This window comes from Salvelinus alpinus, chromosome 10 (assembly GCF_045679555.1).
Source record: "Salvelinus alpinus chromosome 10, SLU_Salpinus.1, whole genome shotgun sequence".
Classification (NCBI taxonomy): Eukaryota; Metazoa; Chordata; class Actinopteri; order Salmoniformes; family Salmonidae; genus Salvelinus; species Salvelinus alpinus.
The window spans coordinates 85291909-85315361 of record NC_092095.1 but is presented as its reverse complement, the minus strand read 5'-3'; the positions used below and the strand labels follow the sequence as shown (position 1 = coordinate 85315361).

The following is a 23453-nucleotide window of genomic DNA, read 5'->3' as shown; positions in this document are numbered from 1 at the left end:
TCTGTTAACATAGAGAGATGTGATTGGTTCACCTCTCTGCTATCTGTTAACATAGAGAGATGTGACTGGTTCACCTCTCTGCTATCTGTTAACATAGAGAGATGTGACTGGTTCACCTCTCTGCTATCTGTTAACATAGAGAGATGTGACTGGTTCACCTCTCTGCTATCTGTTAACATAGAGAGATGTGACTGGTTCACCTCTCTGCTATCTGTTAACATAGAGAGATGTGATTGGTTCACCTCTCTGCTATCTGTTAACATAGAGAGATGTGACTGGTTCACCTCTCTGTTATCTGTTAACATAGAGAGATGTGACTGGTTCAGCTCTCTGCTATCTGTTAACATAGAGAGATGTGACTGGTTCACCTCTCTGTTAACATAGAGAGATGTGACTGGTTCACCTCTCTGTTAACATAGAGAGATGTGACTGGTTCAGCTCTCTGCTATCTGTTAACATAGAGAGATGTGACTGGTTCACCTCTCTGTTAACATAGAGAGATGTGACTGGTTCACCTCTCTGTTAACATAGAGAGATGTGACTGGTTCACCTCTCTGCTGTCTGTTAACATAGAGAGATGTGACTGGTTCACCTCTCTGTTAACATAGAGAGATGTGACTGGTTCACCTCTCTGCTACCTGTTAACATAGAGAGATGTGACTGGTTCACCTCTCTGCTATCTGTTAACATAGAGAGATGTGACTGGTTCACCTCTCTGCTATCTGTTAACATAGAGAGATGTGACTGGTTCACCTCTCTGCTACCTGTTAACATAGAGAGTTGTGACTGGTTCACCTCTCTGTTAACATAGAGAGATGTGATTGGTTCACCTCTCTGCTATCTGTTAACATAGAGAGATGTGATTGGTTCACCTCTCTACTACCTGTTGACATAGAGAGATGTGATTGGTTCACCTCTCTGCTATCTGTTAACATAGAGAGATGTGATTGGTTCACCTCTCTACTACCTGTTGACATAGAGAGATGTGACTGGTTCACCTCTCTGTTATCTGTTAACATAGAGCGATGTGACTGGCTCACCTCTCTGTTAACATAGAGAGATGTGACTGGCTCACCTCTCTGCTATCTGTTAACATAGAGAGATGTGATTGGTTCACCTCTCTACTACCTGTTGACATAGAGAGATGTGACTGGTTCACCTCTCTGCTATCTGTTAATATAGAGAGATGTGACTGGTTCACCTCTCTGTTAACATAGAGAGATGTGATTGGTTCACCTCTCTGCTATCTGTTAACATAGAGAGATGTGACTGGTTCACCTCTCTGCTATCTGTTAACATAGAGAGATGTGACTGGTTCACCTCTCTGCTATCTGTTAACATAGAGAGATGTGACTGGTTCACCTCTCTGCTATCTGTTAACATAGAGAGATGTGATTGGTTCACCTCTCTGCTATCTGTTAACATAGAGAGATGTGACTGGTTCACCTCTCTGTTATCTGTTAACATAGAGAGATGTGACTGGTTCAGCTCTCTGCTATCTGTTAACATAGAGAGATGTGACTGGTTCACCTCTCTGTTAACATAGAGAGATGTGACTGGTTCACCTCTCTGTTAACATAGAGAGATGTGACTGGTTCACCTCTCTGCTATCTGTTAACATAGAGAGATGTGACTGGTTCACCTCTCTGTTGACATAGAGAGATGTGACTGGTTCACCTCTCTGTTAACATAGAGAGATGTGACTGGTTCACCTCTCTGCTGTCTGTTAACATAGAGAGATGTGACTGGTTCACCTCTCTGTTAACATAGAGAGATGTGACTGGTTCACCTCTCTGCTACCTGTTAACATAGAGAGATGTGACTGGTTCACCTCTCTGCTATCTGTTAACATAGAGAGATGTGACTGGTTCACCTCTCTGCTATCTGTTAACATAGAGAGATGTGACTGGTTCACCTCTCTGCTACCTGTTAACATAGAGAGATGTGACTGGTTCACCTCTCTGCTATCTGTTAACATAGAGAGATGTGACTGGTTCACCTCTCTGCTATCTGTTAACATAGAGAGATGTGACTGGTTCACCTCTCTGCTATCTGTTAACATAGAGAGATGTGACTGGTTCACCTCTCTGCTATCTGTTAACATAGAGAGATGTGACTGGTTCACCTCTCTGCTATCTGTTAACATAGAGAGATGTGAGTGGCTCACCTCTCTGCTAGCCGTGTGTTGTGTGATTGGCTCACCTCTCTGCTAGCCGTGTGATGTGTGATTGGCTTACCTCGCATGCCATAGTAGGAGAAACGTTCACAGAACTCATTGACCACGATGAAGAAGATACTGAGAGGATACCCACACACATCCACCTGGACACAGAGTAGAACACAGATCTTTATTTGACCAAATCAAATCAAATGTTATTTGTCAAATACACGTGTTTAGCAGATGTTATTGTGGGTGCAGTGAAATGCTTGTGTTTCTAGTTCCAACAGTGCAGTAATATCTAACAATACACAACAACACACACATCTAAAAGTAAAATAATGGAATTAATAAGTATATAAATATTAGATTGAGTAATATTGGCATTGACTAAAATACAGTAGAATAGAATACAGTATATACATATGAGATGAGTAAAGCAAAAATATGTAAACTGCCCCTAGTCCCACTCAACATGCCTCAGATACCTCTTTTGTTCCACCTCCCACACATGCGGTGACCTCACCCAGCATAACTAGTTCCTCCAGAGATGCAACCTCTCTTATCGTCACTCAATAGGTTAACCTCCACTGTACCCGCACCCCACCATACCCCTGTCTGTACATTATGCCCTGAATCTACCCTACCACGCCCAGAAATCGGCTCCTTTTATTCTCTCTCCCCAACGCACTAGACGACCAGTTTTGATAGCCTTTAGCCATACCCTCATTCTACTCCTCCTCTGTTCCGCGGGTGATGTGGAGGTTAACCCAGGCCCTGTGTGTCCCCAGGCACTCTCATTTGTTGACTTCTGCAACCGTAAAAGCCTTGGGTTCATGCATGTTAACATCAGAAGCCTCCTCCCTAAGTTTGTTTTACTCACTGCTTTAGCACATTCCGCCAGCCCTGATGTCCTTGCCGTGTCTGAATCCTGGCTTAGGAAGGCCACCAATAATACTGAGATTACCATCCCCAACTGCAACATTTTCTGTCAAGATAGAACTGCCAAAGGGGGAGGAGTTGCAATCTACTGCAGAGATAGCTGCAGTAGATTTAAAATTAAAATTAAATTTTTAAATATCTCTCCAGAAACAAGTCTCTCACTGTTGCCACCTGTTATAGACCCCCCTCAGCTCCCAGCTGTGCCCTGGACACCATTTGTGAATTGATCGCCCCCATCTATCTTCAGAGTTCGTTCTGTTAGGTGACATAAACTGGGATATGCTTAACACCCCGGTAGTCCCACAATAACCTAGATGCCCTCAATCTCACACAAATGATCAAGGAACCCACCAGGTACAACCCTAAATCTGTAAACATGGGCATCCTCATATATATTATCCTGACCAACCTGCCCTCCAAATACACCTCTGCAAATCTCGAAGCATCTCCATAGTCAAGGGACAGCTTAAAGATGTGAGGTTCTGCATTGGAGATGACCCGATACCAACGGTGTCTGAGCAACCCGTCAAGAGCCTGGGTAGATGATACAACGAAAGCCTCCGGGATAAAGATCAAGTGCAGCAAGTAAGACAGGACATCGCCGACGGACTTGAGAACATCAACAAGACCCTACTGCCTGGGAAGCTCAAGCTTTGGTGCCTACAGTTTGGACTTCTCCCCCGGGTAATGTGGCCACTCACCGTCTATGAGGTCCCAATAACAACAGTGGAGAAGATGGAGCGAACCATTACCTCATACGTGAAGAAATGGCTGGGTGTCCCACGATGCCTGAGTAACATCGGCCTCTATGGCAAAGGGGCCCTTGAACTACCACTTACAAGTCTAACGGAGGAGTACAAGTGCTCTAAAGTAAGACTTCAGATGACATTGAAGGACTCCAAAGACCAGACCATTAGCAAGGCTGCACCTCCCCTACAAACTGGACGGAAATGGACATCATCCAAGGCTGTGCAGCAAGCAACATCAGCCCTGAGACACCAAGACATTGTGGGGAATATCCAGCATGGAAGAGGAGGCTTTGGCCCGGCAGCAAGCAAACCAACGTTCCGTAAGGCAACAACATCTGAACGCAGGAAGCTGGTGGTCGAGGAGGTGCGCAGACAGGAGGAGACTGCAAGAAGTGCAAAAGCTGTCTCTCTTGCTAAACAAGGGCAATGGACGCGGTGGGAAGGCCTGGAGAGGAGAAAGATCAACTGGAGTGAGCTTTGGCAAATGGAGGCAAGCAACATCAGCTTCATCATAAGAGCTGTTTATGATGTGCTTCCATCACCAAAAAACCTACATCAATGGTATGGCGAGGACCCGACCTGCCCCCTCTGCCCAGCTCCAGCGACTCTCAGGCATATAATGACAGGTTGCAAGATCAGCCTCTCACAAGGCCGCTACACCTGGAGGCACAATCAGGTCCTCAAGAGCCTGGCTGCAGCACTTGAGACCAAGAGGAGTGCAACCAATTCATTACCTCCAAAAACAAGCAATCCCGTCAAAACAACAACATTCATCCGGGAGGGACAGAAAAGGCCCAAGCATCCTCCTACAAAGCCAGAAACTGGACACCTAGGCATGGCCCGGGACTGGAAGATGCTTGTCGATATTGGCCAGCAACTCATTTTTCCACCTGAGATTGCTTCTACCAACCTTAGGCCAGACATGGTACTCTGGTCCCCTTCACGAAAGGCTGTGTACATCATAGAGCTCACAGTCCCGTGGGAAAACTCTGTTGAAGAGGCCTACGAGCGTAAGAAACTGCGTTACACAAAGTTGGCAGCAGACGCAACTCAGCGTGGCTGGAATGCAAAAGTCTGGCCAGTTGAAGTGGGATGCAGAGGATTCGTGGCTTCTTCCACCATCAGGTTGCTGAAAGAACTTGGAATCCATGGACAGGCTCTGCGGCAGACCGTCAGAGCAGTTTCTCAAGCAGCTGAAAGAGGCAGCCAGTGGATCTGGATCAAACGGAAGGACCCTTGCTGGGCTATAACTTCATGACCCCCCCACCCCCACCTGAGAACCCAATTCAGATCCCTCCAACTTGAGGAGGGCATATGAGGTATGTGGTCAGCTGTAGGGCTGGCTCAGGGAAGAGGACGCCCCTGCCTTGCATAGTCCCGTAGGAAATCCTAATTGGGCATGGGACACAAGCTAAGGCTTGATCACCCTTTAGCTGGCCACCTTTGATGAGGGTGTTTAGTGATTAAAGGCCGAAACACCCACTGATTCGAAGGCACACTACTGAGGATTTGTCCCAAAATTGACATCTTAACCCAGTCTAAGAAATAAACCTGCCACTCTGTCAACATCACGGCAAATCTCATGTGAGTGCATACCATCTATTGGCACAATGGACAGTTTTAACATCTCGTCCCGTGTTTTATGATTCTGATTCAACCAGGATCTCAGCGATCACTGCCTCATTGCCTGCATCCACTATGGGTCCGCGGTCAAACGACCACCCCTCATCACTGTCAAACGCTCCCTAAAACACTTCTGCGAGCAGGCCTTTCTAATCGACCTGGCCCGGGTATCCTGGAAGAATATTGACCTCATCCCATCAGTAGAGGATGCCTGGTTATTCTTTAAAAGTGCTTTCCTCATCATCTTAAATAAGCATGCCCCATTCAAAAAATGTAGAACTAAGAACAGATATAGCCCTTGGTTCACTCCAGACCCGACTACCCTCAACCAGCACAAAAAAAACCTGTGGTGTACTGCACTAGCATTGAATAGTCCCAGCGATATGCAACTTTTCAGGGAAATCAGAAACCAATACACACAGTCAGTTAGGAAAGCAAAGGCTAGCTTTTTCAAACAGAAATTTGCATCCTGTAGCTCTAACTCAAAAAGTTTTGGGACACTGTAAAGTCCATGGAGAATAAGAGCACCTCCTCCCAGCTGCCCACTGCTCTGAGGCTAGGAAACACTGTCACACCGATAAATCCACAATAATTGAGAACTTCAATAAGCATTTCTCTATGGCTGGTCATGCTTTCCACCTGACTACCCCAACCCAGGCCAACAGCTCCGCACCCCCCGCAGCTAAGCCTCCCCAGCTTCTCCTTCACCCAAATCCAGATAGCAGATGTTCTGAAAAAGCTGGACCCGTACAAATAAACTGGGCTAGACAATCTGGACCCTCTCTTTCTAAAATGATCCGCCTCCATTGTTGCGACCCCTATTACCAGTCTGTTCAACCTCTCTTTCGTATCGTCCGAGATCCCTAAAGATTGGAAAGCTGCCGCGGTCATCCCCCTCTTCAAAGGGGGTGATACTCTAGACCCAAAAGGTCTTCTAAGGTCTTCGAAAGCCAAGTCAACAAACAGATTACCGACCATTTCGAAACCCACTGCACCTTCTCCGCTATGCAATCTGGTTTCAGAGCTGGTCATGGGTGCACCTCAGCCATGCTCAAGGTCCTAAACGATATCATAACCGCCATCGATAAAAGACAGTACTGTGCAGCCGTCTTCATCGACCTGGCCAAGGCTTTCGACTCTGTCAATCAACGTATTCTTATCGGCAGACTCAACAGCCTTGGTTTCTCAAATGACTGCCTCGCCTGGTTCACCAACTACTTCTCAGATAGAGTTCAGTGTGTCAAATCGGAGGGCCTGTTGTCCGGACCTCTGACAGTCTCTATGGGGGTGCCACAGGGTTCAATTCTCGGGCCGACTCTTTTCTCTGTATATATCAATGATGTCGCTCTTGCTACGGGTGATTCCCTGATCCACCTCTACGCAGACGACACCATTCTGTATACATCTGGCCCTTCTTTGGACACTGTGTTAACTAAACTCTAAACGAGCTACAATGCCATACAACTCTCCTTCTATGACCTCCAACTGCTCTTAAACACTAGTAAAACTAAATGCATCCTTTTCAACCGTTCGCTGCCTGCACCCGCACGCCCGACTAGCATCACCACCCTGGACGGTTCCGACCTAGAATATGTGGACAACTACAAATACCTAGGTGTCTGGCTAGACTGTAAACTCTCCTTCCAGACTCATATTAACCATCTCCAATCCAAAATGAAATCTAGAATCAGCTTCCTATTTCGCAACAAAGCTCACGTTGCCAAACATACCCTCATAAAACTGACTATCCTACCGATCCTCGACTTCGGCGATGTCATTTACAAAATAGCCTCCAATACTCTACTCAGAAAACTGGATGCAGTATATCCCAGTGCCATCTGTTTAGTCACCAAAGCCCCTTATACCACCCACCACTGCAACCTGTATGCTCTCGTCGGCTGGCCCTCGCTACATATTCGTCGCCAGACCCACTGGCTCCAGGTCATCTTTGCTAGATAAAGCTCCACCTTATCTCAGCTCACTGGTCACCATAACAACACCCACTCGTAGCACGCGCTCCAGCAGGTATATCTCACTGGTCATTCCCAAACCCAACACCTCCTTTGGCTGCTTTTCCTTCCAGTTCTCTGCTGCCAATGACTGGAACGAACTGCAAAAATCACTGAAGCTGGAGACTCATATCTCCCTCACTAACTTTAAGCACCAGCTGTCAGAGCAGATCACTGCACCTGTACACAGCCCATCTGTAAATAGCCCATCCAACTACCTCATCCCCATATTGTTTTTATTTACTTTTTTGCTCATTTGCACATCAGTATTTCTACTTGCACATCATCATCTGCACATCTATCACTCCAGTGTTAATTTGCTAAATTGTAATTACTTCGCCACTATGGCCTATTTATTGCCTTACCTCCTTACTCCATTTGCACACACTGTATACAGGTTTTTCTGTTGTGTTGTTGACTGTACGTTTGTTTATTCCATGTAACTCTGTGTTGTTGTATTTTGTCGCACTGCTTTGCTTTATTTTGGTTAGGTCACAGTTGTAAATGAGAAATTGTTCTCAACTGGCCTACCTGGATAAATAAAGGTGAAATAAATAAAATATAAAATAAATTGTAATGCAAGCTACTTCCTGTATCTAGAGACAACATCCTCGTGTTCCATTATAAAAGTGACCAGTGATTCCATGTCTACATATACAGGGCAGCAGCCTCTAAGGTGCAGGGTTGTGTAACCAGGTGGAAGCTGCCTAGTCATGGCTGTTTAACAGTCTGATGGCCTTGAGATAGAAGCTGTTTTTCAGTCTCTCGGTCCCTGCTTTGATGCACCTGTACTGACCTCGCCTTCTGAATGATAGCAGGGTGAACAGGCAGTGGCTCGGGTGGTTGTTGTCCTTGATGATCTTTATGGCCTTCCTGTGACATCGGGTGCTGTAGGTGTCCTGGAGGGCAGGTAGTTTGCCCCCGGTGATGCGTTGTGCAGACCGCACCACCCTCTGGAGAGCCTTGCGGTTGTGGGTGGGGCAGTTGCCGTACCAGGCTGTGATACAGCCCGACAGGATGCTCTCAATTGTGCATCTGTAAACGTTTGTGAGGGTTTTAGGTATCAAGCCAAAATTCTTCAGGCTCCTGAGGTTGAAGAGGTGCTGTTGTGCCTTCTTCACCACACTGTCCGTGTGGGTGGACCATTTCAGATCATCAGTGATGTGTACGCCGAGGAACTTAAAACTTTCCACCTTCTCCACTGTGGTCCCGTCGATGTAGATAGGGGGTGCACCCTGTTTTCTGAAGTCCACGATCATCTTTGTTTTGTTGACGTTGAGTGAGAGGTTGTTTTCCAGGCAGCACTCCCAGAGCCCTCACCTCGTCATCGTTGGTAATCAAGTCTACTACTGTTGTGTCGTCTGCAAACTTGATGATTGAGTTGGAGGCGTCCTTGGCCATGCAGTCATGGGTGAACGGGGAGTACAGGAGGGGGCTGAGCACGCACCCTTGTGGGGCCCCAGTGTTGAGGATCAGTGGAGTGGAGGTGATGTTTCCTACCTTCACCACCCTGGGGGCGGCCCATCAGGAAGTCCAGGACCCAGTTGCACATGGTGGGGTTCAGACCCAGGGCCTCGAGCTTAATGATGAGCTTGGAGGGTACTATGGTGTTGAATGCTGAGCTGTAGTCAATAAACAGCAATTCTTACATAGGTATTCCTCTTGTCCAGATGGTATAGGGCAGTATGCAGAGTGATGGTGATTGCATCATCTGTGGAACTATTGGGGTGGTAAGCAAATTGAAGTGGGTCTAGGGTGTCAGGTAAGGTGATATGATCCTTAACTAGCATGGGATAGAGAGAGATTAAAAATGTCCGTAAACACTCCAGCCAGCTGGTCTGCACATGCTCTGAGGACGTGGCTAGGGATGCCATCTGGGCCAGCAGCCTTGCGAGGGTTAACACAGTTAAATGTCTTGCTCACGTCGGCCAGGGAGAAGGAGAGCCCACAGTCCTTGGTAGCGGGCCGCGTCGGTGGTACTGTGTTATCCTCAAATCGGGTGAAGAAGGTGTTTAGTTTGTCCGGAAGCAAGACGTCGGTGTCCATGAAGTGGCTGTCTGTGATTGTCTGTAGACCGGTTTTCCCTTTGTAATCTGTGATTGTCTGTAGGCCAGTTTTACCTTTGTAATCTGTGATTGTCTGTAGGCCAGTTTTCCCTTTGTAATCCGTGATTGTCTGTAGGCCAGTTTTCCCTTTGTAATCTGTGATTGTCTGTAGGCCAGTTTTCCCTTTGTAATCTGTGATTGTCTGTAGGCCAGTTTTCCCTTTGTAATCTGTGATTTTCTGTAGGCCGGTTTTCCCTTTGTAATCTGTGATAGTCTGTAGACCGGTTTTCCCTTTGTAATCCGTGATTGTCTGTAGACCGGTTTTCCCTTTGTAATCCGTGATTGTCTGTAGACCGGTTTTCCCTTTGTAATCTGTGATTGTCTGTAGGCCAGTTTTCCCTTTGTAATCTCGTGTCTGAGCCGTTGAATTGCGACTCCACCTTGACAATATACTGACGTTTTGCCTGTTTGATTGCCTTACGGAGTTAAAAAAAACAACGTTTTTTAACCTTTGTTTCACCAGGCAAGTCAGTTAAGAACAAATTCTTATTTTCAATGACGGCCTAGGAGCAGTGGGTTAACTGCCTTGTTCAGGGGCAGAACGACAGATTATTACCTTGTCAGCTCGGGGATTCGATCTAGTAACCTTTCGGGTTACTAGCCCTGCCGCTCCAAAGGTTAGTCTCATTGAGATTAAAACAGCTCTTTTCAAGACCTGACCTGGCCGAAATAGCAGCAAGTGTTATACACAGAAACATTTCCAAGATAAAACACTACAGTGTAACAAAACATCAGTTGACACACTGAGCAGGCAAGACGTACTGTGGAGGTATACTGCATACGGAGCAGGCAAGACGTACTGTGGAGGTGTACTGCATACGGAGCAGGCAAGACGTACTGTGGAGGTGTACTGCATACGGAGCAGGCAAGACGTACTGTGGAGGTGTACTGCATACGGAGCAGGCAAGACGTACTGTGGAGGTGTACTGCATACGGAGCAGGCAAGACGTACTGTGGAGGTGTACTGCATACGGAGCAGGCAAGACGTACTGTGGAGGTGTACTGCATACGGAGCAGGCAAGACGTACTGTGGAGGTGTACTGCATACGGAGCAGGCAAGACGTACTGTGGAGGTGTACTGCATACGGAGCAGGCAAGACGTACTGTGGAGGTGTACTGCATACGGAGCAGGCAAGACGTACTGTGGAGGTGTACTGCATACGGAGCAGGCAAGACGTACTGTGGAGGTGTACTGCATACGGAGCAGGCAAGACGTACTGTGGAGGTGTACTGCATACGGAGCAGGCAAGACGTACTGTGGAGGTGTACTGCATACGGAGCAGGCAAGACGTACTGTGGAGGTGTACTGCATACGGAGCAGGCAAGACGTACTGTGGAGGTGTACTGCATACGGAGCAGGCAAGACGTACTGTGGAGGTGTACTGCATACGGAGCAGGCAAGACGTACTGTGGAGGTGTACTGCATACGGAGCAGGCAAGACGTACTGTGGAGGTGTACTGCATACGGAGCAGGCAAGACGTACTGTGGAGGTGTACTGCATACGGAGCAGGCAAGACGTACTGTGGAGGTGTACTGCATACGGAGCAGGCAAGACGTACTGTGGAGGTGTACTGCATACGGAGCAGGCAAGACGTACTGTGGAGGTGTACTGCATACGGAGCAGGCAAGACGTACTGTGGAGGTGTACTGCATACGGAGCAGGCAAGACGTACTGTGGAGGTGTACTGCATACGGAGCAGGCAAGACGTACTGTGGAGGTGTACTGCATACGGAGCAGGCAAGACGTACTGTGGAGGTGTACTGCATGCGGAGCAGGCAAGACGTACTGTGGAGGTGTACTGCATACGGAGCAGGCAAGACGTACTGTGGAGGTGTACTGCATGCGGAGCAGGCAAGACGTACTGTGGAGGTGTACTGCATACGGAGCAGGCAAGACGTACTGTGGAGGTGTACTGCATACGGAGCAGGCAAGACGTACTGTGGAGGTGTACTGCATACGGAGCAGGCAAGACGTACTGTGGAGGTGTACTGCATACGGAGCAGGCAAGACGTACTGTGGAGGTGTACTGCATGCGGAGCAGGCAAGACGTACTGTGGAGGTGTACTGCATACGGAGCAGGCAAGACGTACTGTGGAGGTGTACTGCATGCGGAGCAGGCAAGACGTACTGTGGAGGTGTACTGCATACGGAGCAGGCAAGACGTACTGTGGAGGTGTACTGCATACGGAGCAGGCAAGACGTACTGTGGAGGTGTACTGCATACGGAGCAGGCAAGACGTACTGTGGAGGTGTACTGCATACGGAGCAGGCAAGACGTACTGTGGAGGTGTACTGCATACGGAGCAGGCAAGACGTACTGTGGAGGTGTACTGCATACGGAGCAGGCAAGACGTACTGTGGAGGTGTACTGCATGCGGAGCAGGCAAGACGTACTGTGGAGGTGTACTGCATACGGAGCAGGCAAGACGTACTGTGGAGGTGTACTGCATGCGGAGCAGGCAAGACGTACTGTGGAGGTGTACTGCATACGGAGCAGGCAAGACGTACTGTGGAGGTGTACTGCATACGGAGCAGGCAAGACGTACTGTGGAGGTGTACTGCATACGGAGCAGGCAAGACGTACTGTGGAGGTGTACTGCATACGGAGCAGGCAAGACGTACTGTGGAGGTGTACTGCATACGGAGCAGGCAAGACGTACTGTGGAGGTGTACTGCATACGGAGCAGGCAAGACGTACTGTGGAGGTGTACTGCATACGGAGCAGGCAAGACGTACTGTGGAGGTGTACTGCATACGGAGCAGGCAAGACGTACTGTGGAGGTGTACTGCATACGGAGCAGGCAAGACGTACTGTGGAGGTGTACTGCATACGGAGCAGGCAAGACGTACTGTGGAGGTGTACTGCATACGGAGCAGGCAAGACGTACTGTGGAGGTGTACTGCATGCGGAGCAGGCAAGACGTACTGTGGAGGTGTACTGCATACGGAGCAGGCAAGACGTACTGTGGAGGTGTACTGCATGCGGAGCAGGCAAGACGTACTGTGGAGGTGTACTGCATACGGAGCAGGCAAGACGTACTGTGGAGGTGTACTGCATACGGAGCAGGCAAGACGTACTGTGGAGGTGTACTGCATACGGAGCAGGCAAGACGTACTGTGGAGGTGTACTGCATACGGAGCAGGCAAGACGTACTGTGGAGGTGTACTGCATGCGGAGCAGGCAAGACGTACTGTGGAGGTGTACTGCATACGGAGCAGGCAAGACGTACTGTGGAGGTGTACTGCATGCGGAGCAGGCAAGACGTACTGTGGAGGTGTACTGCATACGGAGCAGGCAAGACGTACTGTGGAGGTGTACTGCATACGGAGCAGGCAAGACGTACTGTGGAGGTGTACTGCATACGGAGCAGGCAAGACGTACTGTGGAGGTGTACTGCATACGGAGCAGGCAAGACGTACTGTGGAGGTGTACTGCATGCGTTTTGTTTTACCCACTTCATATGTATAATACTGTATTCTAGTCCTGGTTCGTCCTATATAACTACTGCTGTCCACTTCATATGTATAATACTGTATTCTAGTCCTGGTTCGTCCTATATAACTACTGCTGTCCACTTCATATGTATAATACTGTATTCTAGTCCTGGTTCGTCCTATATAACTACTGCTGTCCACTTCATATGTATAATACTGTATTCTAGTCCTGGTTCGTCCTATATAACTACTGCTGTCCACTTCATACTGTATAATACTGTATTCTAGTCCTGGTTCGTCCTATATAACTACTGCTGTCCACTTCATATGTATAATACTGTATTCTAGTCCTGGTTCGTCCTATATAACTACTGCTGTCCACTTCATATGTATAATACTGTATTCTAGTCCTGGTTCGTCCTATATAACTACTGCTGTCCACTTCATATGTATAATACTGTATTCTAGTCCTGGTTCGTCCTATATAACTACTGCTGTCCACTTCATATGTATAATACTGTATTCTAGTCCTGGTTCGTCCTATATAACTACTGCAGTACAAACCTTTTCTATTCTTATACTGCCCATGTATACCGTCCATCCCGTTATAACCACTGTCTATACACACCATCCTATATAACGACTGTCAATACACACCATCCTATATAACGACTGTCAATACACACCATCCTATATAACTATAGAATTGCTATGTATTACAGCATTGTTGGAGCTAGAAACACAAGCATATTGCTAGGTATTACTGTTGGAGCTAGAAACACAAGCATATTGTTAGGTATTACTGTTGGAGCTAGAAACACAAGCATATTGTTAGGTATTACTGTTGGAGCTAGAAACACAAGCATATTGCTAGGTATTACTGTTGGAGCTAGAAACACAAGCATATTGTTAGGTATTACTGTTGGAGCTAGAATCACAAGCATATTGCTAGGTATTACTGTACTGTTGGAGCTAGAAACACAAGCATATTGCTAGGTATTACTGTTGGAGCTAGAAACACAAGCATATCAAATCAAATCAAATCAAATCAAATCAAATTTTATTAGTCACATACACATGGTTAGCAGATGTTAATGCGAGTGTAGCGAAATGCTTGTGCTTCTAGTTCCGACAATGCAGTAATAACCAACAAGTAATCTAACCTAACAATTCCACAACTACTACCTTATACACACACACAAGTGTAAAGGGATAAAGAATATGTACATAAAGATATATGAATGAGTGGTGGTACAGAACGGCATGGCAAGATGCAGTAGATGGTATAGAGTACGGTATATACATATGAGATGAGTACTGTAGGGTATGTAAACATAAAGTGGCATAGTTTAAAGTGGCTAGTGGTACATGTATTACATAAAGATGGCAAGATGCAGTAGATGGTATAGAGTACAGTATATACATATGAGATGGGTAATGTAGGGTATGTAAACATTATATTAAGTGGCATTGTTTAAAGTGGCTAGTGGTACATTTTTACATAATTTCCATCAATTCCCATTTTTAAAGTGGCTGGAGTTGAGTCAGTATGTTGGCAGCGGCCGCTAAATGTTAGTGGTGGCTGTTTAACAGTCTGATGGCCTTGAGATAGAAGCTGTTTTTCAGTCTCTCGGTCCCTGCTTTGATGCACCTGTACTGACCTCGCCTTCTGGATGATAGCGGGGTGAACAGGCAGTGGCTTGGGTGGTTGTTGTCCTTGATGATCTTTATGGCCTTCCTGTGACATCGGGTGGTGTAGGTGTCCTGGAGGGCAGGTAGTTTGCCCCCGGTGATGCGTTCTGCAGACCTCACTACCCTCTGGAGAGCCTTACGGTTGTGGGCGGAGCAGTTGCCGTACCAGGCGGTGATACAGCCCGACAGGATGCTCTCGATTGTGCATCTGTAGAAGTTTGTGAGTGCTTTTGGTGACAAGCCGAATTTCTTCAGCCTCCTGAGGTTGAAGAGGCGCTGCTGCGCCTTCTTCACAACGCTGTCTGTGTGGGTGGACCAATTCAGTTTGTCCGTGATGTGTACACCGAGGAACTTAAAACTTTCCACCTTCTCCACTACTGACCCGTCAATGTGGATAGGGGGGTGCTCCCTCTGCTGTTTCCTGAAGTCCACAATCATCTCCTTTGTTTTGTTGACGTTGAGTGTGAGGTTATTTTCCTGACACCACACTCCGAGGGCCCTCACCTCCTCCCTGTAGGCCGTCTCGTCGTTGTTGGTAATCAAGCCTACCACTGTAGTGTCATCCGCAAACTTGATGATTGAGTTGGAGGCGTGCATGGCCACGCAGTCGTGGGTGAACAGGGAGTACAGGAGAGGGCTCAGAACGCACCCTTGTGGGGCCCCAGTGTTGAGGATCAGCGGGGTGGAGATGTTGTTACCTACCCTCACCACCTGGGGGCGGCCCGTCAGGAAGTCCAGGACCCAGTTGCACAGGGCGGGGTCGAGACCCAGGGTCTCGAGCTTGATGACGAGTTTGGAGGGTACTATGGTGTTAAATGCTGAGCTGTAATCGATGAACAGCATTCTCACATGGGTATTCCTCTTGTCCAGATGGGTTAGGGCAGTGTGCAGTGTGGTTGCGATTGCGTCGTCTGTGGACCTATTGGGTCGGTAAGCAAATTGGAGTGGGTCTAGGGTGTCCGGTAGGGTGGAGGTGATATGGTCCTTGACTAGTCTCTCAAAGCACTTCATGATGACGGAAGTGAGTGCTACGGGGCGGTAGTCGTTTAGCTCAGTTACCTTAGCTTTCTTGGGAACAGGAACAATGGTGGCCCTCTTGAAGCATGTGGGAACAGCAGACTGGGATAAGGATTGATTGAATATGTCCGTAAACACACCAGCCAGCTGGTCTGCGCATGCTCTGAGGACGCGGCTGGGAATGCCGTCTGGGCCTGCAGCCTTGCGAGGGTTAACACGTTTAAATGTTTTACTCACCTCGGCTGCAGTGAAGGAGAGCCCGCAGGTTTTGGTAGGGGGCTGTGTCAGTGGCACTGTATTGTCCTCAAAGCGGGCAAAAAAGTTGTTTAGCCTGTCTGGGAGCAAGACATCCTGGTCCGCGACGGGGCTGGTTTTCTTTTTGTAATCCGTGATTGACTGTAGACCCTGCCACATACCTCTTGTGTCTGAGCTGTTGAATTGCGACTCGATTTTGTCTCTGTACTGGGACTTAGCCTGTTTGATTGCCTTGCGGAGAGAATAGCTACACTGTTTGTATTCGGTCATGCTTCCGGTCACCTTGCCCTGGTTAAAAGCAGTGGTTCGCGCTTTCAGTTTCACGCGAATGCTGCCGTCAATCCACGGTTTCTGGTTTGGGAATGTTTTAATCGTTGCTGTGGGTACGACATCGTCAATGCACTTCCTAATGAACTCGCTCACCGAATCAGCATATTCGTCAATATTGTTGTTGGACGCAATGCGGAACATATTCCAATCCGCGTGATCGAAGCAGTCTTGAAGCGTGGATTCAGATTGGTCGGACCAGCGTTGAACAGACCTGAGCGCGGGAGCTTGTTGTTTTAGTTTCTGTTTGTAGGCTGGAATCAACAAAATGGAGTCGTGGTCAGCTTTTCCGAAAGGGGGGCGGGGGAGGGCCTTATATGCGTCGCGGAAATTAGTATAACAATGATCTAGGGTTTTTCCAGCCCTGGTAGCACAATCGATATGCTGATAGAATTTAGGGAGTTTTGTTTTTAGATTAGCCTTGTTAAAATCCCCAGCTACGATGAATGCAGCCTCAGGGTGTGTGGTTTCCAGTTTACAAAGAGTCAGATAAAGTTCGTTCAGGGCCATCGATGTGTCTGTTTGGGGGGGAATATATACGGCTGTGATTATGATTGAAGAGAATTCCCTTGGTAGATAATGCGGTCGACATTTGATTGTGAGGAGTTCTAGATCAGGTGAACAGAATGACTTGAGTTCCTGTGTGTTGTTATGATGATCACACCACGTCTCGTTAATCATAAGGCATACCCCCCCGCCCCTCTTCTTACCAGAAAGATGTTTGTTTCTGTCGGCGCGATGCATGAAGAAACCAGCTGGCTGCACCGACTCCGTTAGCGTCTCTTGAGTTAGCCATGTTTCCGTGAAGCAGAGCACGTTGCAATCCCTGATGTCTCTCTGGAATGCTACCCGTGCTCGGATTTCATCAACCTTATTGTCAAGAGACTGGACATTGGCGAGTAGTATGCTAGGGAGTGGAGCGCGATGTGCCCGTCTCCGAAGCCTGACCACGAGACCGCCTCGTTTGCCCCTTTTACGGCGTCGCACAGGGTCGCCGGCTGGGATCAGATCCATTGTATTGGGTGGAAGGCAAAACACTGGATCCGTTTCGGGAAAGTCATATTCCTGGTAGGAACGATGATGAGTTGACGTTAATCGTATATTCAGTAGTTCCTCCCGACTGTATGTAATGAAACCTAAGATTACCTGGGGTACCGATGTAAGAAATAACACATAAAAAAACAAAATACTGCATATTTTCCAAGGAACGCGAAGCGAGGCGGCCATCTCTTTTTCGGCGCCGGATCTATTGTTAGGTATTACTGTTGGAGCTAGAAACACAAGCATATTGCTGGGTATTACTGTTGGAGCTAGAAACACAAGCATATTGCTAGGTATTACTGTTGGAGCTAGAAACACAAGCATATTGCTAGGTATTACTGTTGGAGCTAGAAACACAAGCATATTGCTGGGTATTACTGTTGGAGCTAGAAACACAAGCATATTGTTAGGTATTACTGTTGGAGCTAGAAACACAAGCATATTGCTAGGTATTACTGTTGGAGCTAGAAACACAAGCATATTGCTAGGTATTACTGTTGGAGCTAGAAACACAAGCATATTGTTAGGTATTACTGTTGGAGCTAGAAACACAAGCATATTGCTAGGTATTACTGTACTGTTGGAGCTAGAAACACAGGCATATTGCTAGGTATTACTGTTGGAGCTAGAAACACAAGCATATTGCTAGGTATTACTGTTGGAGCTAGAAACACAAGCATATTGTTAGGTATTACTGTTGGAGCTAGAAACACAAGCATATTGTTAGGTATTACTGTTGGAGCTAGAAACACAAGCATATTGATAGGTATTACTGTTGGAGCTAGAAACACAAGCATATTGCTAGGTATTACTGTTGGAGCTAGAAACACAAGCATATTGCTAGGTCTTACTGTACTGTTGGAGCTAGAAACACAAGCATATTGTTAGGTATTACTGTTGGAGCTAGAAACACAAACATATTGCTAGGTATTACTGTTGGAGCTAGAAACACAAGCATATTGCTAGGTATTACTGTAGGAGCTAGAAACACAAGCATATTGTTAGGTATTACTGTTGGAGCTAGAAACACAAGCATATTGCTAGGTATTACTGTTGGAGCTAGAAACACAAGCATATTGCTAGGTATTACTGTTGGAGCTAGAAACACAAGCATATTGCTAGGTATTACTGTTGGAGCTAGAAACACAAGCATATTGCTAGGTATTACTGTAGGAGCTAGAAACACAAGCATATTGCTAGGTATTACTGTACTGTTGGAGCTAGAAACACAAGCATATTGCTAGGTATTACTGTACTGTTGGAACTAGAAACACAAGCATATTGCTAGGTATTACTGTTGGAGCTAGAAACACAAGCATATTGCTAGGTATTACTGTACTGTTGGAACTAGAAACACAAGCATATTGCTAGGTATTACTGTTGGAGCTGGAAACACAAGCATATTGCTAGGTATTACTGTTGGAGCTAGAAACACAAGCATATTGCTAGGTATTACTGTTGGAGCTAGAAACACAAGCATATTGTTAGGTATTACTGTTGGAGCTAGAAACACAAGCATATTGCTAGGTATTACTGTTGGAGCTAGAAACACAAGCATATTGTACCTGCGATAAATAGAGGAGTGATAACAGAATGATAGACAGTGGAGTGATAACAGAATGATAGACAGTGGAGTGAATTATGGAGTGATAACAGAATGATAGACGGTGGAGTGAATAGTGGAGTGATAACAGAATGATAGACAGTGGAGTGAATAGAGGAGTGATAACAGAACGATAGACAGTGGAGTGATAACAGAACGATAGACAGTGGAGTGAATAGAGGAGTGATAACAGAACGATAGACAGTGGAGTGAATAGAGGAGTGATAACAGAATGATAGACAGTGGAGTGATAACAGAACGATAGACAGTGGAGTGAATAGAGGAGTGATAACAGAATGATAGACAGTGGAGTGAATAGAGGAGTGATAACAGAATGATAGACAGTGGAGTGATAACAGAATGATAGACAGTGGAGTGATAACGGAATGATAGACAGTGGAGTGAATAGTGGAGTGATAACAGAATGATAGACAGTGGAGTGAATAGAGGAGTGATAACAGAATGATAGACAGTGGAGTGAATAGAGGAGTGATAACAGAATGATAGACAGTGGAGTGATAACAGAATGATAGACAGTGGAGTGATAACAGAATGATAGACAGTGGAGTGAATAGTGGAGTGATAACAGAATGATAGACAGTGGAGTGAATAGAGGAGTGATAACAGAACGATAGACAGTGGAGTGATAACAGAATGATAGACAGTGGAATGAATAGTGGATCGATAACAGAATGATAGACAGTGGAGTGATAACAGAATGATAGATAGAGGAGTGAATAGTGGAGTGATAACAGAGCGATAGACAGTGGAGTGATAACAGAACGATAGACAGTGGAGTGATAACAGAACGATAGACAGTGGAGTGAATAGAGGAGTGATAACAGAATGATAGACAGTGGAGTGAATAGAGGAGTGATAACAGAATGATAGACAGTGGAGTGAATAGAGGAGTGATAACAGAACGATAGACAGTGGAGTGATAACAGAATGATAGACAGTGGAGTGATAACAGAATGATAGACAGTGGAGTGATAACAGAATGGTAGACAGTGGAGTGAGCAGTGGAGTGATAACAGAATGATAGACAGTGGAGTGAATAGAGGAGTGATAACAGAACGATAGACAGTGGAGTGATAACAGAACGATAGACAGTGGAGTGAATAGAGGAGTGATAACAGAATGATAGACAGTGTAGTGATAACAGAATGATAGACAGTGGAGTGAATAGAGGAGTGATAACAGAATGATAGACAGTGGAGTGATAACAGAACGATAGACAGTGGAGTGAATAGAGGAGTGATAACAGAATGATAGACAGTGGAGTGATAACAGAATGATAGACAGTGGAGTGATAACAGAACGATAGACAGTGGAGTGAATAGAGGAGTGATAACAGAATGATAGACAGTGGAGTGATAACAGAATGATAGACAGTGGAGTGATAACAGAACGATAGACAGTGGAGTGAATAGTGGAGTGATAACAGAATGATAGACAGTGGAGTGAATAGAGGAGTGATAACAGAACGATAGACAGTGGAGTGAATAGTGGAGTGATAACAGAATGATAGACAGTGGAGTGAATAGAGGAGTGATAACAGAATGATAGACAGTGGAGGGAATAGAGGAGTGATAACAGAATGATAGACAGTGGAGTGAATAGTGGAGTGATAACAGAACGATAGACAGTGGAGTGAATAGAGGAGTGATAACAGAACGATAGACAGTGGAGTGAATAGAGGAGTTATAACAGAATGATAGACAGTGGAGTGATAACAGAACGATAGACCGTGGAGTGAATAGAGGAGTGATAACAGAATGATAGACAGTGGAGTGATAACAGAACGATAGACAGTGGAGTGAATAGAGGAGTGATAACAGAATGATAGACAGTGGAGTGAATAGAGGAGTGATAACAGAACGATAGACAGTGGAGTGAATAGAGGAGTGATAACAGAACGATAGACAGTGGAGTGAATAGAGGAGTGATAACAGAACGATAGACCGTGGAGTGAATAGAGGAGTGATAACAGAATGATAGACAGTGGAGTGATAACAGAACGATAGACAGTGGAGTGAATAGAGGAGTGATAACAGAATGATAGACAGTGGAGTGATAACAGAACGATAGACAGTGGAGTGAATAGAGGAGTGATAACAGAATGATAGACAGTGGAGTGATAACAGAACGATAGACAGTGGAGTGAATAGAGGAGTGATAACAGAATGATAGACAGTGGAGTGATAACAGAACGATAGACAGTGGAGTGAATAGAGGAGTGATAACAGAATGATAGACAGTGGAGTGAATAGTGGAGTGATAACAGAACGATAGACAGTGGGAATGTACATACAACAGGACCTTATCATCATGCATGTTGGTACTTACATCCAGTATTTTCTTAAAGACAGCTTTGAGGGAAGCTGCAAGTTGATGAGAACAGATAAACAACCCAGAGAAGAGAGAAAGAGAGACGGCATGAAAGGTGTGGTGGTCTGGTTCTTACCTTTCTGTTGGGCTTCTTCACATCGATGTCTTTGTCTGTCAGGGAACATTACAGTGTCATTATTCAACATGATAAAGAGTTCACAATCACGATGACGGCTCAGTGTTACACAGAACGCCAACGACGAGTGGCAGATACCACAGCTGCTAAAAATATGTTTTGTACAAAGGTGGATTCCACCTCATCATATACCAATACAGCAATGGCCCGCTCACATTCAAGGAAATTGGTTAGGGACTTCATTATGTATAAATAATGTATTGTATGAATCCTATACATTGAAATAATACAAAATTAATGTGGAAAAATTTAATCATGACACAATCACGCAAACTGACCAAATATCTAATTAATAATAAAATGACCCAAAATGATCATTCTTCAGTACAGCAAAATATAATTAGCATTAAATTAGTAGAATTAATAGTTTTAAAATATTTGTGATTTTTGTTGCCAAGTCAATTATTATAAAATAGCTAATTCTATTAAAATTAATTCAATCGGGACTGAATGCATTTCATGTTAATCCTGGTTCTATTGTCAATATCAAATTCTGAAAGAAACACTTAGAAATATTCCCAAAGACGCTGTGATCCCCTGGGAGATGATGGAGTCCAGTATTCTCCTCTCACCCACCTGTCATGGCTGCAGTGAGTTGAGGGGACTCCTAGTTCCCTCTCTGTTCAATATGCTTCACCCACCTGTCATGGCTGCAGTGAGTTGAGGGGACTCCTAGTTCCCTCTCTGTTCAATATGCTTCACCCACCTGTCATGGCTGCAGTGAGTTGAGAGGACTCCTAGTTCCCTCTCTGTTCAATATGCTTCACCCACCTGTCATGGCTGCAGTGAGTTGAGAGGACTCCTAGTTCCCTCTCTGTTCAATATCCTTCACCCACCTGTCATGGCTGCAGTGAGTTGAGAGGACTCCTAGTTCCCTCTCTGTTCAATATGCTTCACCCACCTGTCATGGCTGCAGTGAGTTGAGAGGACTCCTAGTTCCCTCTCTGTTCAATATGCTTCACCCACCTGTCATGGCTGCAGTGAGTTGAGAGGACTCCTAGTTCCCTCTCTGTTCAATATGCTTCACCCACCTGTCATGGCTGCAGTGAGTTGAGAGGACTCCTAGTTCCCTCTCTGTTCAATATCCTTCACCCACCTGTCATGGCTGCAGTGAGTTGAGAGGACTCCTAGTTCCCTCTCTGTTCAATATGCTTCACCCACCTGTCATGGCTGCAGTGAGTTGAGAGGACTCCTAGTTCCCTCTCTGTTCAATATGCTTCACCCACCTGTCATGGCTGCAGTGAGTTGAGAGGACTCCTAGTTCCCTCTCTGTTCAATATGCTTCACCCACCTGTCATGGCTGCAGTGAGTTGAGAGGACTCCTAGTTTCCTTCTCTGTTCAATATCCTTCACAAGTCAGACACTCCAGAAGGGTTATGCTTAGTATATCAGGAAGTATCTCCCTCTGATTCCAAGGAAGACTCTGCATTGGGGCTTTTGTAACCTGTCCTCCAGCAGAGCCCTCACCTCCCACAATGCACCTCCCACTGGACTGTGTCCTGTCTTTATGGTGCCTTGTGCCACAACACCAGCAGAGAGGTGGGTAAAATATGGAGATGGGAGTCAGGGGGGAGAGATACAGGTACAGAACTATATTGAACAGAATAAGATGTCCATCAATAATTACTGTATGACTCAGGGAGAATGATGAAGGTCCTCTCAAACAGAGAGCGATAGTAGACAGAGAGAAATGTATAATAACATTTGATTTGAAGGAGAGACAGAGAGAGGAGAGACAGAGACAGAGACAGAGACAGAGAGAGAGAGAGAGAGAGAGAGGAGAGACAGAGAGAGGAGAGACAGAGAGAGGAGAGAGAGAGAGGAGAGACAGAGAGAGGGGACACAGAGAGAGGGGACACAGAGAGAGGAGAGAGAGAGGAGAGACAGAGAGAGGGGACACAGAGAGAGGGGACACAGAGAGAGAGAGAGAGAGAGAGAGAGAGAGAGAGAGAGAGAGAGAGAGAGAGA

General features: G+C 46.2%; 1 protein-coding gene across 1 annotated transcript in view; it reads right to left on the bottom strand.

Annotated features, from left to right (window-relative positions):
• The window catches only part of LOC139532889 (solute carrier family 15 member 1-like), a gene marked incomplete at its 3' end in the record, with an annotated part of 63061 nt that extends 40186 nt beyond the window's left edge, over nucleotides 1-22875 (bottom strand). The window contains 3 exon segments of the mRNA XM_071331042.1: nucleotides 2238-2322; nucleotides 21426-21460; nucleotides 22777-22875. Of these exon segments, the coding sequence (XP_071187143.1) occupies nucleotides 2238-2322; nucleotides 21426-21460; nucleotides 22777-22783 (127 nt within the window).
• Between the last annotated feature and the right edge of the window lie 578 nt (nucleotides 22876-23453).